The sequence below is a fragment of the Ranitomeya variabilis genome, chromosome 1 (assembly GCF_051348905.1).
Source record: "Ranitomeya variabilis isolate aRanVar5 chromosome 1, aRanVar5.hap1, whole genome shotgun sequence".
NCBI lineage: Eukaryota > Metazoa > Chordata > Amphibia > Anura > Dendrobatidae > Ranitomeya > Ranitomeya variabilis.
Genome location: NC_135232.1, coordinates 762,866,082 through 762,883,665, shown reverse-complemented (window position 1 = coordinate 762,883,665; position 17,584 = coordinate 762,866,082). Strand labels below are relative to the sequence as shown.

Genomic DNA, 17,584 nt, shown 5'->3' with positions numbered 1-17,584 from the left:
TGGAGAAGCGATCACATATCACCCAGATAACGGACATGCCCTGAGATAGCGGAAGATCAGAAATGAAATCCATGGAGATATGTGTCCAAGGTCTCTTCGGGACAGGCAAGGGCAAGAGCAAACCGCTGGCACGAGAACAGCAAGGCTTAGCTCGAGCACAAGTCCCACAGGACTGCACAAATGACCGCACATCCCTTGACAAGGAAGGCCACCAAAAGGACCTGGCCACCAGATCTCTGGTGCCAAAAATTCCCGGGTGACCTGCCAACACCGAGGAATGAACCTCGGAAATGACTCTGCTGGTCCACTTATCCGGGACAAACAGTCTGTCAGGTGGACAAGACTCAGGCCTATCAGCCTGAAATCTCTGCAACACACGTCGCAGATCCGGAGAAATAGCTGACAAGATAACTCCATCTTTAAGAATACCAACAGGATCAGCGACTCCAGGAGCATCAGGCACAAAGCTCCTAGAAAGAGCATCGGCCTTCACATTCTTTGAACCTGGTAAATACGAGACAACAAAATCAAAGCGGGAGAAAAACAATGACCAGCGGGCCTGTCTCGGATTAAGGCGTTTAGCAGACTCGAGATACATCAGATTTTTGTGATCAGTCAAGACCACCACACGATGCTTAGCACCCTCGAGCCAATGACGCCACTCCTCAAATGCCCATTTCATGGCCAACAACTCCCGATTGCCCACATCATAATTTCGCTCGGCAGGCGAAAATTTCCTAGAGAAAAAGGCACAAGGCTTCATAACAGAGCAACCAGGGCCTCTCTGCGACAAAACGGCCCCTGCCCCAATCTCCGAAGCATCCACCTCAACCTGAAAGGGAAGTGAGACGTCAGGCTGGCACAAAACAGGCGCCGAAGTAAACCGGCGTTTCAACTCCTGGAAAGCCTCCACGGCAGCAGGAGCCCAGTTAGCTACATCGGAGCCCTTCTTGGTCATATCCGTCAAAGGTTTCACAATGCTAGAAAAATTAGCGATAAAACGACGGTAGAAGTTAGCGAAGCCCAAGAACTTCTGAAGACTCTTAACTGACGAGGGCCGAGTCCAATCAAGAATAGCTCGGACCTTGACTGGGTCCATCTCCACAGCAGAAGGGGAAAAAATGAACCCCAAAAAGGGAACCTTCTGTACACCAAAGAGACACTTTGAGCCCTTGACAAACAAAGAATTTTCACGCAAAATTTTAAAGACCAACCTGACCTGCTCCACATGCGAATCCCAATTATCAGAAAAAAACAAAATATCATCCAGATAAACAATCAAAAATTTATCCAGATACTTCCGGAAAATGTCATGCATAAAGGACTGAAAAACTGAAGGCGCATTGGAGAGCCCAAAAGGCATCACCAAGTACTCAAAATGACCTTCGGGCGTATTGAATGCGGTTTTCCATTCATCACCTTGCTTAATGCGCACAAGGTTGTACGCACCACGAAGGTCTATCTTGGTGAACCACTTGGCACCCTTAATCCGGGCAAACAAGTCAGACAACAGCGGTAAAGGATACTGAAATTTGACAGTGATCTTATTTAAAAGCCGATAATCAATACAAGGTCTCAAAGATCCGTCCTTTTTTGCCACAAAAAAGAATCCCGCACCAAGAGGGGAAGAAGACGGACGAATATGTCCTTTTTCCAGAGACTCCTTGATATATGAACGCATAGCGGTATGTTCAGGTACCGACAGATTAAACAGTCTTCCCTTAGGAAATTTACTGCCTGGGATCAAATCTATAGCACAGTCACAGTCCCTATGAGGAGGCAGTGCACTGGACTCAGACTCACTGAAGACATCCTGATAATCAGACAAATACTCCGGAACTTCCGAAGGCGTAGAAGAAGCAATAGACACAGGCAGGGAATCCTCATGAATACCACGACAGCCCCAACTTGAGACTGACATAGCCTTCCAGTCCAGGACTGGATTATGGGTCTGTAACCATGGCAGCCCTAAAACGACCAAATCATGCATTTTATGTAAAACCAAGAAACGTATCACCTCGCGGTGTTCAGGAGTCATGCACATGGTAACCTGAGTCCAATACTGCGGTTTATTTGCTGCCAATGGTGTAGCATCAATACCCCTAAGAGGAATAGGATTTTCTAATGGTTCAAGAGTAAATCCACAGCGCTTAGCAAATGAGAGATCCATGAGACTCAGGGCAGCACCTGAATCTACAAACGCCATGACAGGATAAGATGACAGTGAGCAAATCAAAGTTACAGACAGAATAAATTTAGGTTGCAAATTACCAACGGTGACAGGACTAACAACCTTAGCTATACGTTTAGAGCATGCTGAGATAACATGTGTAGAATCACCACAGTAGTAGCACAAGCCATTCCGGCGTCTATGAATTTTCCGCTCATTTCTAGTCAGGATTCTATCACATTGCATTAAATCAGGTGTCTGTTCAGACAACACCATGAGGGAATTTGCGGTTTTTCTATCACATTGCACCGAATTAGGTGTCTGTTCAGACAACACCATGAGGGAATTTGCGGTTTTGCGCTCCCGCAACCGCCGGTCAATTTGAATAGCCAGTGCCATAGTATCATTCAGACCTGTGGGAATGGGAAAACCCACCATAACATTCTTAATGGCTTCAGAAAGGCCATTTCTAAAATTAGCGGCCAGTGCACACTCGTTCCAATGTGTCAGCACGGACCATTTCCGAAATTTTTGGCAATACACTTCAGCCTCGTCCTGCCCCTGAGACATAGACAGCAAGGCCTTTTCTGCCTGAATCTCAAGATTGGGTTCCTCATAAAGTAAACCGAGCGCCAGAAAAAACGCATCAAGATCAGCCAATGCCGGATCTCCTGGCGCCAGCGAAAAAGCCCAATCCTGAGGGTCGCCCCGTAAGAACGAAATAACAATTTTTACTTGCTGAGCAGAATCTCCTGATGAACAGGGTCTCAGGGACAAAAACAATTTACAATTATTCACGAAATTCCTAAACTTAAACCTGTCTCCGGAAAACAGTTCAGGAATCGGTATTTTAGGTTCTGACCTAGGATTTCTGATAACATAGTCTTGTATGCCCTGCACACGAGTAGCCAGCTGGTCCACACTTGTAATCAAGGTCTGGACATTCATGTCTGCAGCAAGCATAGCCACTCTGAGGTAAAGGGGAAGGAGAAAAAAAAAACTCAGAATCTTCTTTCTTATAATCCCTCTTCTGCAATGCATTAAACATTTAATACTGGCCTGGCAAACTGTTATGACCCCAATGGCGAGGGTCTCAGAGGAACGTGGAAGTCTGCAGAATACAAAAATCCAGCTCATAGGGCAGTGGTAACTGGGTTGACCATATATCTACTCCTAACGCCAACACTAGAAGTAGCCGGGGATCATTCCTACGTTGATTCTAGATGACACGCGCCAGCCGGAGAATCTAGCTACCCCTAGTAGAGGAAAACAAAGACCTTTCTTGCCTCCAGAGAAGGGGACCCCAAAGCTGGATAGAAGCCCCCCACAAATAATGACGGTGAGGTAAGAGGAAATGACAAACACAGAAATGAACCAGGTTTAGCACAGAGAGGCCCGCTTACTGATAGCAGAATAAAGAAAGGTAACTTATATGGTCAACAAAAACCCTATCAAAATCCACACTGGAAATTCAAGAACCCCCGAACCGTCTAACGGTCCGGGGGGAGAACACCAGCCCCCTAGAGCTTCCAGCAAAGGTCAGGATATAGATTTGGAACAAGCTGGACAAAAATACAAAACCAAAACAAATAGCAAAAAGCAAAAGGCAGACTTAGCTGATATAACTGGAACCAGGATCAGTAGACAAGAGCACAGCAGACTAGCTCTGATAACTACGTTGCCAGGCATTGAACTGAAGGTCCAGGGAGCTTATATAGCAACACCCCTAACTAACGACCCAGGTGCGGATAAAAGGAATGACAGAAAAACCAGAGTCAAAAAACTAGTAACCACTAGAGGGAGCAAAAAGCAAATTCACAACAATGCGCACTGCACTGTTCAGACGCTCCCCAGGTCCCCCGCCTTCCAGCTTTGTTCTTTGTGGCTGTTCCAAACGCCGGCAAGGAAACCTGTATATTCCGGCAACGCTGGAAGGCGGGGGACCGGGGGAGCGTCTGAACAGCGCAGTGCGCATGCCCAGGAATCCCAGCCCCGCACTGTGCATAATGCATAACACAGTGCGGGGCGGGGATTCAGCAACAGGGTGGCCGCACTGCCCGCACAGGCGCAGTCAGGCACCCGGCTTCTGAGCTATGACGGCCAATGAACACTGCGCAAGCCCCAGGCAGGCACGCACAGCGCAGGCGCCGGATTTAAGAAGAACAGCGCGCAGGGGGCGGCGACCATCGCCCCAGAAGAGATGAGTGACGGCAGTTGGGCGCTTCACAGAGGAGGCTTCAGACCCGCCTCCAGGTACAAAGACAGGTATTTGGGGAAAATTATAAAACGCTTTATTGAGGGAATAACAGAAGCAAAAACTAAAAGAGCCACCTTGTTAGAATGCAGCATTACTGCTGCACAAGGTGACTCTTTTAGTTTATAACGGCTGGAGGGGGTGACAGTGGCCCTTTAAAGGATCAATATTAACTTTTAGGATTGCTACATCCAATCGGTGATGCTAGTGATCAAGTCCTCTTCAGCTGTGAAGAGGTTATTTGCATATACAGTCATAGTCGAATTGTTGAATTTGTTTCAGAAAATTATTGCAATTTCACATTTTGTTAAACACATGTTTATTTCCTTTTGTGTATTGGAACAATACACAAAAAAATGAAGGAAAAAAGGCAAATGGACAACATTTCATACAAAACTCCAAAAATGGGCCAGGAAAAATTGTTGTCACCTTTCCAAAATTGTAGATAAACAATTTTGTTTCAAGCATGTGATGATAGTTCAAACTCACCTGTGGCAATTAAGTGGTGTGGGCAATATGAAAATCACACCCGAAACCAGATAAAGAAGGGGAGAAATTGACTCAATTTTTACCTTGTGTGTCTGTGTGCCACCCAGAAACCCAGGAGAAGAGAACTATCTGAGGACTTTGTTGATTGTTGAACAATCTCAAAGTTACAAGTCCATCTCTATCGGTCTTGATATTCAGTTGTCCACAATGCGCAACATAATCAAGAAGTTTACAACCCATGGCATTGTAGCTAATCTCCCTGGACGTGGATGGTAGAGAAAAATTGATGCAAGGTAGAAATGCAGGATTGTCCAGATGGTGGATAACCAGCCTCAATCAAATTCCAATGCTGTCCTGCAAGGCTGAGGATGCATTAGTGTAAGCATGAACTATCCATAGACGTTTGAATGAAATTAACCCCTTAATGAACGGAGCTTTTGTCGGTTTTGCGTTTTCGTTTTTCGCTCCCCTCCTTCCCAGAGCCATAACATTTTTATTTTTTTGTCAATATTTCCAAGAGTCGTACTTTTGAACTAAACCATTGGTTTTACCATGTCATGTACTAGAAAAACGGGAAAAAAATTCCAATTGCGGTGAAATTGCAAAAAAAGTCCAATCCCACACTTGTTTTTTGTTTGGCTTTTTTGCTAGGTTCACTAAATGCTAAAACTGACCTGCCACTATGATTCTCCAGTCATTCCGAGTTCATAGACACCAAACGTGTCTAGGTTCTTTTTTATCTAAGTGGTGAAAATAAATTCCAAACTTTGCTAAAAAAAAAAAAAGAGCAATATTTTCCGATAACCGTAGCGTCTCCATTTTTTGTGATCTTGGGTTGGGTGAGGGCTTATTTTATGCGTACCGTGCTGACGTTTTAAATTATACCATTTTGGTACAGAATAGTTCTTTTGATCATCGCTCGTTATTTCATTTTAATGCAATGTCGCGGTGACCAAAAAAACGTAATTCTGGCGCTTTTAATTTTTTTCTCTCTACAATGTTTAGGCATCAAGTTAATCCTTTTTTTATTGATAGATCAGGCGATTCTGAAAGCGGCGATACCAAATATGTGTATGAGCTCACAGACACAAAAAGAGGACTTAAAAATCCTCCAGAAAATTGAAAAAAATCACAGAGAAAAAAGCAGAGATGTTTACCTGCTGAAGCCTCCAAACAAATGCACTAGCAGGGCGCATGGGACCGGATTAATGATGGCAAAAACACAGGTGCAAAAAATACCGATGTTCACACAGGCAATGCAGAGCATCTGGTTTACAGCCTATTACTAACGCACATACAGGCGGGCCGCCCAGTGCTACAAAATGCATGCTGTGTGAATAGAGGCCTACAGTTTACAGAGCCATCTTGGTCCAACTGCGCCCTGCAAGATAAAGTGCAAAAAAAACACATATCAATGGTCTGCATTGCCTGTGTGAACAATGCCACATACAGACTATTATCTCTTATCTTTTTGTGCACTAATGCCAAACAGCCAACACTGGATTGAAAGTGGTTGTTTCATCTGTATTTTTTGCACCTGTGTTTTTGCCATCATTAATTTAGTCCGATGCGCCCTGCTAGTGCATTTGTTTGGAGGCTTCAGCAGGTAAACATCTCTGCTTTTTTCTCTGTGATTTTAATCAAATATGTGTATGTTTGATTTTTTTTATTGCTTTATTTTGACTGGGGTGAAAGGGGGTGATTTGAACTCTTGCATATTTTTTCATTTTTTTCATTTTTTTAAAACTTTTTTTTTAAATTACTTTTGCCATGCTTCAATAGCCTCCATGGGAGGCTAGAAGCTGGCATAGCCTGATCAGCTCTGCTACATAGGGGCGATGCTCAGATCAACTATAGAACAACTATAGAACAACTATAGAGGTTTGCTGGAGACCTCTGGTTGTAATGCCGACGCACTGATGACCCCTAATCACGTGATGGGGGTCAGCGGTGCATGCATTTACGTCCGGAAGCGCTTGTTAAATGCCTCTGTCAGACTTTGACAGGGCATTTAACTAGTTAATAAGCGCGGGCTAATCGAGATTCCGCCCGCGCCTATTGTGGGCATATCAGCTGTTCAAAACAGCCGACATGTCCCGGCTTTGATGCGGGCTCACCGCCGGAGCCCGCATCAAAGCAGGGGTTCTGCCATCAGACGTACTATTTTGTCCGATGGCAGAAAGGGGTTAAACGCAGGAGACAGAGGAGGACCCCACTGCTGACATAGATATAAAATAGCTAGATTGCAATTTGCCAAAATGTATGTGATTTAAGCCAAAATCCATCTGGGAAAGTCTTGTGGACACATGAGACCAAGACAGAGCTTTTTGGTAAAGCACATCATTCTGTTTACTGAAAACAAAATTAGGCCAACAAAGAAAAGAACACATGACCTAAAGTCAAATATAATGAAGGTTCAAAGACTTTTTAAGGTTGTTTTCCGACCTCTGGAACTGGGTGCCTTGACTGTGCGTGAAGCATCATGAAATCTGAAGATTACCAAAGGCTTTGGGTCACAATGTAGTGCCCAGTGTCAGAAAGCTGGGTTTGTGACCTAAGACAATGACACCAAACATACTTCAAGAAGCATCCAGAAATGGATGGAAATAAAGCGCTGGAGAGTTCTGAAGTTGCCAGCAATGAGTCTGTATAAAAATACCATTGAACACCTGTGGAGAGATCGTAAAATTGCTGTTGGGAGAAAGAACTCTTCAAATATAAGAGACCTGGAGCAGTTTGAAAAAAAAAAGAGTGGTCCAGAATTTCAGTTGAGAGGTGAAAGAGCTTGTTGATCGTGTGAACCAAATATTAAATTAAGGGTGTCAACAATTTTGTCCAGCCAATTTTGGGGTTTTGTGTGAAATTATGTCCAAATTGCCGTTTTTTCCTTTGTTTTGCTGTGTTGTTCCAATACACACAAGGGAAATAAACATGAGTATCATAAAATATGTGAAATGCCAGATATTTTCTGGGAGAATTGCTTAATGTTCTCCAACAATTTCAAACTGCCAAAATTCACAATATTTTGTGCAACCTTGAGTACCGCAGACATTTTGCAACTTATTAGTGTTTTACATCAGATGCCTGAGAAACCACTTTCATGAATCGAGGCCATGGTCCCCAGCATTTTCTTCAAAGTATGTTTTCTCTGCTCTGGCTGCTGCGTTTCTGATTAAAACATACAAGGCTGCAGTTAAGCAGCAAGAGTTTGATTGATGCTGCCCATTGTTCAGGCAGTATGAATCTCCTGTTAAAATACATTTATTATAACTTTGTAACTAAATATTACAGCAACAAACTCAAATTCATTGCAGTGTTCACTTGAGTACACTGATCAGATTCATTAATCAGGGGTGTCTAATACCCATCATGCACCACCACCAAAAAAGTACACCAGTTGTAATAAGTTGTGCAACTTTAGTGGCGTAATGAAAGATAAATTTTATCAGTGGACATGACCATGCCCTGTTCATGCAAAAGTTGAAATATGTTTCCACAACTGCCAAGTTGGACAAAAATATTGTGACTTTTTAAGGAGCCAAATTACTGGGGTACATGTACATTTCACATCAGCTTTTTTCCACCTAACCTGCTTATATGTGTTTTTCCATTTAGAATTACAACAACAGTGGCTTGCAATATGGACCTTACCAAATATCCCATGGACAAGCAGACATGCAAACTGCAGCTAGAGAGCTGTAAGTATAATAAGAATTTAACAAGACTGTAAATAATTGTAGTATAACGGTATGACAATCTAAACTGAACTGACAAATTAATTTTCCGCAATATAATAAGCAGTGGCAGAGAGAGGAGTAGAGAGGAGGAGGGAGAGATGGAGATGAAGAGGGGAGGTGAAGAGAAGACAGACAGAGGTGCGGAGAGGGGAGAGAGGAAAAGTGAGAGCGAGAGAAAGACAGACAGAGAGAGACATCATTAGCCTGCTCTGAATCTTCAGCAGTGTATGAAATGGTAAAAAGCATGTTTTTTTTGCAATACTATCAAATCGCAAAGTATTAAAATTCGTGGGAAACTGCAAATTTGAGGAAAGTCAACACAAAGTTGATCATCTATAAATTAATCTACTCATCTCTACTCATTCCTTTATCATATTTTAAAAAAGGGCTTTCCACCCTATTAAAAACTTTGCCGGCATGTAAAGATGAGGCAAAATTAACAAAAGGAAGCACAATCCTCTGCTGCCAACACACTGGACCCAGCGTAGGCAGCTCCAGTGGTCTAAACTGGGACGAAAGCCATGGCAGCAGTACGTTAGACGAGTGATCCCAAAAATTAAAGTTGAAATCCCACAGAAGAACTAAAGTAAAAAAAATAAAAAAAAATCTCTAAAAATAAATTGTTAAAATATTTTTTTTAAAAACGCTAAAAAATCCTGAAAAAGTTATGCCAATAAATAAGCATTAGTATGTAAAAAAAAAAAAGAAAAAAAAAAAAAAAGAAGAAGTACACATAATTGGTATCACCGAATTTGTAAGTATCCGATCTATAAATTTTTTATACTATTTTACATCAGTGAATACTGTTAAAAAACATGGTAAAACAATGTTTTTTTTTAACATGCCACTGCACAAAAAGTAGAATATGACACTGTCAAAAGTTTTATGTTCATAAAAACAGTATCCCTTAAAATGTTATTTCATCCAGAAATTTCACAGTAAGGTCGGGCGTCACACTAGAGAGAAATACGGACGAGGGAGTGGCACACGGACCAATGTTTCTCTATGGGGCAGCTTCCATCAGCTGTATATTTCTCTGCCGTATTTAGGGGGCTGAGAAAATCGCAGCCTGCTGCGATTGTCAGCATATTCCTCCAAAAATACGCCAATGGAAGTCTTTGGGGGCGAGGAAAATACAGATTACACACGGACCACACGTCTGCCTTGCGAGAAATACGCACCAGTGTGCTATAGAAAAGCCGGTAATTCAGTGCTGTGTACAGTAAAATCAAACTGACAGGTTAGAATAGAATAGATAAAATAAATGTCTACACATAGCATAGGTATATATATATGTCATTGACACACACACACACACACACACACATATATATTTAATACAGAGCTAGATAGCATAAAAGCCGTTAATTCAATTGCCGGCTCTTGCTATCTCCTTATCAAACCCGACAGGATATGAGACATGGTTTACATATAGTACACCATTTCATATCCCTTATATTTTTACATATTCCTCACTAATAATGTTAGTAGTTTGTGTGTGCAAAATTTTGGACCTCTAGGTGTTAAAATAAAGGGTTAAATCACGGAAAAAACTGGTGTGGGCTCCCGCGCAATTTTCTCCGGTAGAGTGGGAAAGTCAGTGACTGAGGGCAGATATTAATAGTCTAGAGAGGGACCATGGTTATTGGCCCCCCCTGGCTAAAAACATCTTCCCCCAGCCACCCCAGAAAAGGCACATCTGTAAGATGCGCCTATTCTGGCACTTAGCCACTCTCTTCCCACTCCCCTGTAGCGGTGGGATATGGGGTAATAAAGGGTTAATGTCACCTTGCTAATATAAGGTGACATTAAGCCTGGTTAAAAATGGAGAGATGTCAATAAGACACCTATCCATTATTAAGCCAATATTAGTAAAGGGTTAAAAATACACACACACACATTAAGAATAAAGTATTTCAATGAAATAAATAAACACATGGGGTTTTATTATCTTCATAGTACGCTCAATCCAACTGAAAACCCTCATTCTCCTGTAAAAAAAGGAAAATAAAAAAGCAACAATATCCCATACCTGTCCGTCGTACAGTTATGTCCCACGATATAAATCCATCTGAAGGAGTTAAATACAGTTACAACCAGGAGCCTGCTAATGCAGCTGCTCCTGGCTGGAAATGACTGGGGAATAAATGAAATGAAGGTAACGTAGCTTCAGTGACTTTCAGTGCTGTCACAGAAGCTGCGCCTCCTGGTGGCAGAAACTCATTTGAACTGTAGCGTGAGAAAATATTCAGAAAAATTCCCATGCTACAGTACATATGAGTTTATGCCACCAGGGGGCACCGTAAGTCCCCGAAGTTACTTTACCTTCATTTCATTCATTCAACAGTCATTTACGGCCGGGAGCGGCTGCATTAGCTTGTCAGCTTGTTTTTATGATGCACTAATAAAGGACAAGATTTTTATTCTATCTGCATTTCATCTGTTCAATATTCGCATGAGCTGGATAAGTGAGTGATTTACAGCTAGGGTGCGCTGTTTGTTCTCCCCAGAATGCGCACGGAGGCATAGTGAGGCCATGAGGGGGTATTACAGTCGCAGGTGTAGCTGTGATTACAATGGTGAAGCAGTGACTGATTAAAAGCCCTGTAGTATAGGGAGGGGTGTGTCAGTCTTGGTCTTGGAAGCAGACCGAGCAGGAGACTTGTGCAGAGCTCTTTCTGTTTGGAGCAACACAGGGCCAGGCAGAGTCTAAAGCCTGACACCCCCCGCGTACGCAGTGGTGTAGTTCGTTCACGGCAACTGGTCGCGGACTGTCTTCATTTTTCCCCGGCTGCGTACTGGAGGACTTGTTTACTTTCTGCTTGCGAGTACGCTGAACAATAAACAAGACTTTATTTTGAATCTTTTCCTGGGTCACTGCCATCTCACTGCACAGCAAGGTCACCGCTGCACTGCAAAATATATATATATATACATATATATATATATATATATATATATATATATATATATAGATAGATAGATAGATAGATATATAGATAACATTTCACAGAGTTAGTTTTTAGAAAATAGCGGCACTCACCAGTTTACTGATCCAAAGTGTTTAATCCATGTGCAGATTAATACAAACACATCTTGGAAAGTGTGGAGGGTACGGGGAGTGCAGAGGGACGACGGCCGTTTCGTGCGATTAGCACTTCTACGGGTCCAGGTGTGATAAAATGATGTCATTTCCTTTTATACAGGTTACATCAGTGATAGAAAAAACAACAACTTACTGACATTTTTAGGAAATCTTATATACGAATCGTATCCAAATGTTTTTCACATATATCCGTGAAGGCCTAAATGATAAACTGGATATGGCCGTATTTTTATAAATTTCGTCACGCACAGTAAGCATAAGATAAAATAGTTACTGATATATGTGAAAAACATTTGGATACGATTCGTATATAAGATTTCCTAAAAATGTCACTAAGTTGTTGTTTTTTCTATCACTGATGTAACCTGTATAAAAGGAAATGACATCATTTTATCACACCTGGACCTGTAGAAGTGCTTATCGCACGAAACGGCCATCGTCCCTCTGCACTCCCCGTACCCTCCGCACTTTCCAAGATGTGTTTGTATTAATCTGCACATGGATTAAACACTTTGGATCAGCAAACTGGTGAGTGCCGCTATTTTCTAAAAACTAACTCTGTGAAATGTCGTATTGCAACACTTGAGTATAGCTGAGCACCATAAATCCAGTTGCTCCACGCTGACTGCACCCATATGGAGTGATGTGATTGAAAGTTTTCGTGCTGCGATTCATGCGCACCTAGTGCCATTCCCTTTCTGAAGACTATATATAGATATATATATATACACACACACACAGTGGAGAAAAAAATATTTCGTCAGCCACCAATTCTGCAAGTTCTCCCACTTAAAAAGATGAGAAAGCCCTGTAATTGACATCATAGGTAGACCACAACAATGAGAGTCAAAATAAGAAAACAAATCTGATCTGGCAAGAATTATTTTGCAAATTATGATGGAAAATAAGTATTTGGTCATTAACAAAAGTTCATCTCAATATTTTGTTATATATCCTTTGTTGGCAATGACAGAGGTCAAACGTTTTCTGGAAGTCTTCACAAGGTTGGCACACACTGTTGGTGGTATGTTCGCCCATTCCTCCATGCAGATGTCCTCTAGAGCAGTGATGTTGAGATCTGGAGATTGGCTGGGCCACTCCAGGACCTTCATATGCCTCTTACGAAGCCACTCCTTCATTGTCCTGGCAGTGTGCTTGTGATCATTATGATGCTGAAAGACCCATCCACGTTTCATCTTCAATGCCCTTGCTGATGGAAGGATGTTTGCACTCAAAATCTCACGATACATGGCCCCATTAATTTTCATGTACATGGATCAGTCGTCCTGGTCACTTTGAGGAGAAACAGCCCCAAAGCATGATGTTGCCACCCCCCATCACAGTAGGTATCGTGTTCTTTGGATGCAACTCAGCATTCTGTCTCTTCCAAACATGACGAGTTTTGTTTCTACCAATACTCTTATGGATAATCCACATGCTCTCTAGCAAACTTTAGAAGGGCCCGGACATGTATTGGCTTAAGCAGGGAGATACGTCTGGCACTACAGAATATGAGTCCCTGGCGTCATAGTGTGTTACTGATGGTAGCCTTTGTTACGGTGGTCCCAGCTCTATGCAGGTCATTCACTAGGTGCCCCCGTGTGTTTATTGGATTTTCGCTCACCGTCCTTGTGATCATTTTGAACGCACGGGCTGAGATCTTGCGTGGAGCCCCAGATCGAGGGAGATTATCAGTGGTCTTGTATGTCTTCCATTTTCTTATTATTGCTCCCACAGTTGATTTCATTAAACCAAGCTGCTTGCTTATTGCAGATTCAGTCTTCCCAGCCTGGGCTACAATTTTGTTTCTGGTGTCTTTCGACAGCTCTTTGGTCTTCACCATAGTGGAGTTTGGAGTACGACTGTTTGAGGTTGTGGACAGGTGTCTTTTATACTGATAAGTTCAAACAGGTGCCATTAGTACAGGTAATGAGTGGAGGACAGAGGAGCCTCTTAAAGAAGAAGTTACAGGTCTGTGAGAGCCAGAAATCTTGCATTTTTTTAGGTGACCAAATACTTCTTTTCCACCATAATTTGCAAAATAATTCTTTCCAAATCAGACAAGATGATTTTCTGGATTTGTTTTCTCAATTTTGACTCTCATAGTTGTGGTCTACCTATGATGTCAATTGCAGGCCTATCTCATCTTTTTAAGTGGGAGAACTTGCACAATTGGTGGCTGACTAAATACTTTTTTCCCCACTGTATATATGTATATAAAATATGAATATGACAATGACATAAAAATGAAGTCCCAAAAGAAGGGAACATGTGAAATGTGGGTAAATGGTCCAATCTTGAACTGGTAAATAAGTATTCTAAATTTCTTACTCTATTTATATTTTTCCCTAGGGGGATATAACGTTAAAGACCTTGTATATAAATGGATGAGAGGAAATAACTCAATTTATGGAATGAACACGTTGCAACTTGCACAATATACTGTTGAAAAATATTATACTGAAGTCTCGGTTGGAAACGATGAAACTGGTAAAACTTCTTACTTAGAAAATTTAAAAAATTGTATATAGAATGTTATCTATCACTTATTTTAGTGAATTGCATTAATTGGGGACAGTTCATTAAGACTGGCATTACACAGCAGTCTTAAGGAAGAGCTCACTTGAGTGCAAAGCCCCAAATTTATTAAGATGCAGCACAATTTGGCGCCTTCCTGTAGAAGGATGTCACTCGAAGCAAGGATCACCAAGCTACAACTTGCCTACTTTGCACACATCATACAAAGAGAGCAATCACTGGACAAGTGCATAGTGGTCGGAAAAATAAAAGCTACAAGGTGAAAAGGATGACCAGCAACCCAATGGCTTGATACAATCAATCATCCACAGAGCGTTCATCCATCAAGTAACCATGGCTCGAGACCGAGCTGAAGTCCGTTAAATAATAAAAATAATGCTGCTGTCAAGCACTAGCTGTGTCAGCCCTAAAAAAAGCATTTTAGAATGCCATACACTTTTGTCAATGAGATCCCACCAGTGGCAGGGCCTGAAAGGCCTGATAATGTTTGACTTAAGGCCCCGTCACACTTAGCGACGCTGCAGCGATACAGACAACGATGCCGATCGCTGCAGCGTCGCTGTGTGGTCGCTGGAGAGCTGTCACACAGACAGCTCTCCAGCGACCAACGATGCCGAGGTCCCCGGGTAACCAGGGTAAACATCGGGTTGCTAAGCGCAGGGCCGCGCTTAGTAACCCGATGTTTACCCTGGTTACCAGTGTAAAATGTAAAAAAACAAACAGTACATACTCACCTTCGCGTCCCCCGGCGTCCGCTTCCTGCACTGACTGAGTGCCGGCCCTAACAGCAGAGCGGTGACGTCACCGCTGTGCTGTGCTTTCACTTTACGGCCGGCAGTCAGTCAGTGCGGGAAGCAGACGGCAAGGGACCTGACGGACACTGGAATGTGAGTATGTAGTGTTTTTTTTTTTTTTTTACATTTACGATGGTAACCAGGGTAAACATCGGGTTACTAAGCGTGGCCCTGCGCTTAGTAACCCAATGTTTACCCTGGTTACCAGTGAAGACATCGCTGAATCCGTGTCACACACACCGATTCAGCGATGTCAGCGGGACCTCAATGATCAAAAAAATGTCCAGGCCATTCCGACACGACCAGCGATCTCACAGCAGGGGCCTGGTCGCTGCTACGTGTCAAACATACCGAGATCGCTACTGAGGTCGCTGTTGCGTCACAAAACTTGTGACTCAGCAGCGATCTCGCTAGCGACCTCGCTTAGTGTGACGGGGGCTTTACAGCTAGCCTACCAACACAGTGTTAGGCTGGATGTTTCAATGTTTGGTTTGGTTCGTCGAATGTACCCGAGCCCCACTGAATTCAATGGGAGGCAAAAGTAAACATATACACAACACCTTAAAGGGGGAGAAAAAGCTTCTCAAACAGCTCAAATTAGGGGCAGACACCAGGAAAAGTGGTATCAATTGACCCAGATTACAATAAGTATAATTGCGCAGCATGGATGCATGGGACAGGGCTTGGACCAGCATTTATAGCTTAAATATTGATCAGTGACAGGTTGATGAGAGACTGGTGTAGGCCTGATGCTCTGAGAACCCTGCCAAATTCAGGCACCACACATGAAGGAGACCCAACTTGGAGTCAAAACATTTACAAAAAAATTAGGGGAAGACACCAGGAAAAATGGCATAAATTGATCCATAGAAGAAATGTGATAATTGCACAGTAACAGTCAGCCATGCATGATGCATTTATTTAGAGCTTTGAATTGAAGTTTCAATTAATACGAGGTGTGTGTGTGGGGGGGTAACTGGTGTAATCCTGACTTAATGGGAGCCCTTATACCTCATGCAACACCTCAAACTGCTTTTTTTGCAAAGCCACACTCAGGTGGCCTAAATATCAGCTTGGTAGAACACTAATGTCAGAAAAATATAAGGATAGTAACACAGGTAGACAACTGATCAATTGACCCACAGTAGAACATTTTATAATGGCACAAAAGCAGTCAGCCATGGGCCATCCATGAGGTATCAGGGTCTGGGCCCAATATTTAGAGCTTTGAATGGAAGTTTCAAATAAGATGAAGTGAGTAAGTGAGCGGTATAAGCCTTCCTTGCTGGGAGCCCTGATACCTCAAACAACAGATGTAAGGAGAGCAACACAGGTAGTTGACTGAAAGTAAGTGCAAGCCTGCCGGTCAGGGAGACCTACTGCTACAGGCAACACACAAAGGAGACCCTCCATATTTCAAAAAAATTATTGTCACACACCACTAAGGTGGCAACAAGTTCCACAGAGTAGAAACAGTATAATGGGCCTCTTACATCCCTTCCACAGCAGGCAACCCAATAGATGGAGTATCCACATTTCAAAAAATGATTTGTAACGTCAGCAGCAGTAGCAAAAGCAGGCACAGAAGCCACGACAAAGGTATCACAGACTGCAATAACGTGAGATCAATGCATGAGACTGCAAACAACTTCATCGCCTAGTCTGCAAAGTTTATGACTGGGGTGCAAAAGTCACTGGAGATCCATGACTTGTTCATTTTGATTAAAGTTAGGTGGTCCACTCTTTCAAGGGCCAGCCAGATGCGCTTATCCATCAGGACACCACCAGCAGTGCTGAAGACTAGTGTTGAGCGATACCGTCCGATACTTGAAAGTATCGGTATCGGAAAGTATCGGCCGATACCGGCAAAGTATCGGATCCAATCCGATACGGATACCCGATACCAATACAAGTCAATGGGACTCATGTATCGGACGGTATCCCTGATGGTTCCCAGGGTCTGAAGGAGAGGAAACTCTCCTTCAGGCCCTGGGATCCATATTAATGTGTAAAATAAAGAATTAAAATAAAAAATATTGCTATACTCACCTCTCCGACGCAGCCTGCACCTTACCGAGGGAAGCGGCAGCGTTCTTTGTTTAAAATTCGCGCTTTTCTTTCCTTTACGTGAAGTCCCGGCTTGTGATTGGTCGCGTGCCGCCCATGTGGCCGGGACGCAACCAATCACAGCAAGCCGTGACGTAATTTCAGGTCCTTCAGGATTTTAAAATTACGTTCCGGCGTTGTGATTGGTTGCGTCGCAGTCACATGGGCGACGCAACCAATCACAGCAAGCCGTGACGTAATTTCAGGTCCTTCAGGATTTTAAAATTACGTCCCGGCTTTGTGATTGGTTGCGTCGCGGTCAACCAATCACAAGCCGGGAGGCTGGACACGCGCGCATTTTAAAATGCGCGCTTGTCCAGCCTCCCGGCTTGTGATTGGTTGATCGCGACGCAACCAATCACAAGCCGGGACGTCACGGGAGGCTGGACA

At 43.0% G+C, this 17,584-nt stretch overlaps 1 protein-coding gene across 1 annotated transcript in view; it reads left to right on the top strand.

Annotated features, from left to right (window-relative positions):
* The window catches only part of LOC143783292 (gamma-aminobutyric acid receptor subunit pi-like), a 169,331-nt gene that overhangs the window by 125,474 nt on the left and 26,273 nt on the right, over positions 1 to 17,584 (top strand). Inside the window, exons 5-6 of the mRNA XM_077271701.1 lie at positions 8,529 to 8,611; positions 14,109 to 14,246. Coding sequence (XP_077127816.1) covers positions 8,529 to 8,611; positions 14,109 to 14,246 — 221 coding nt within the window. The remainder of the gene's footprint in view (positions 1 to 8,528; positions 8,612 to 14,108; positions 14,247 to 17,584) is intronic.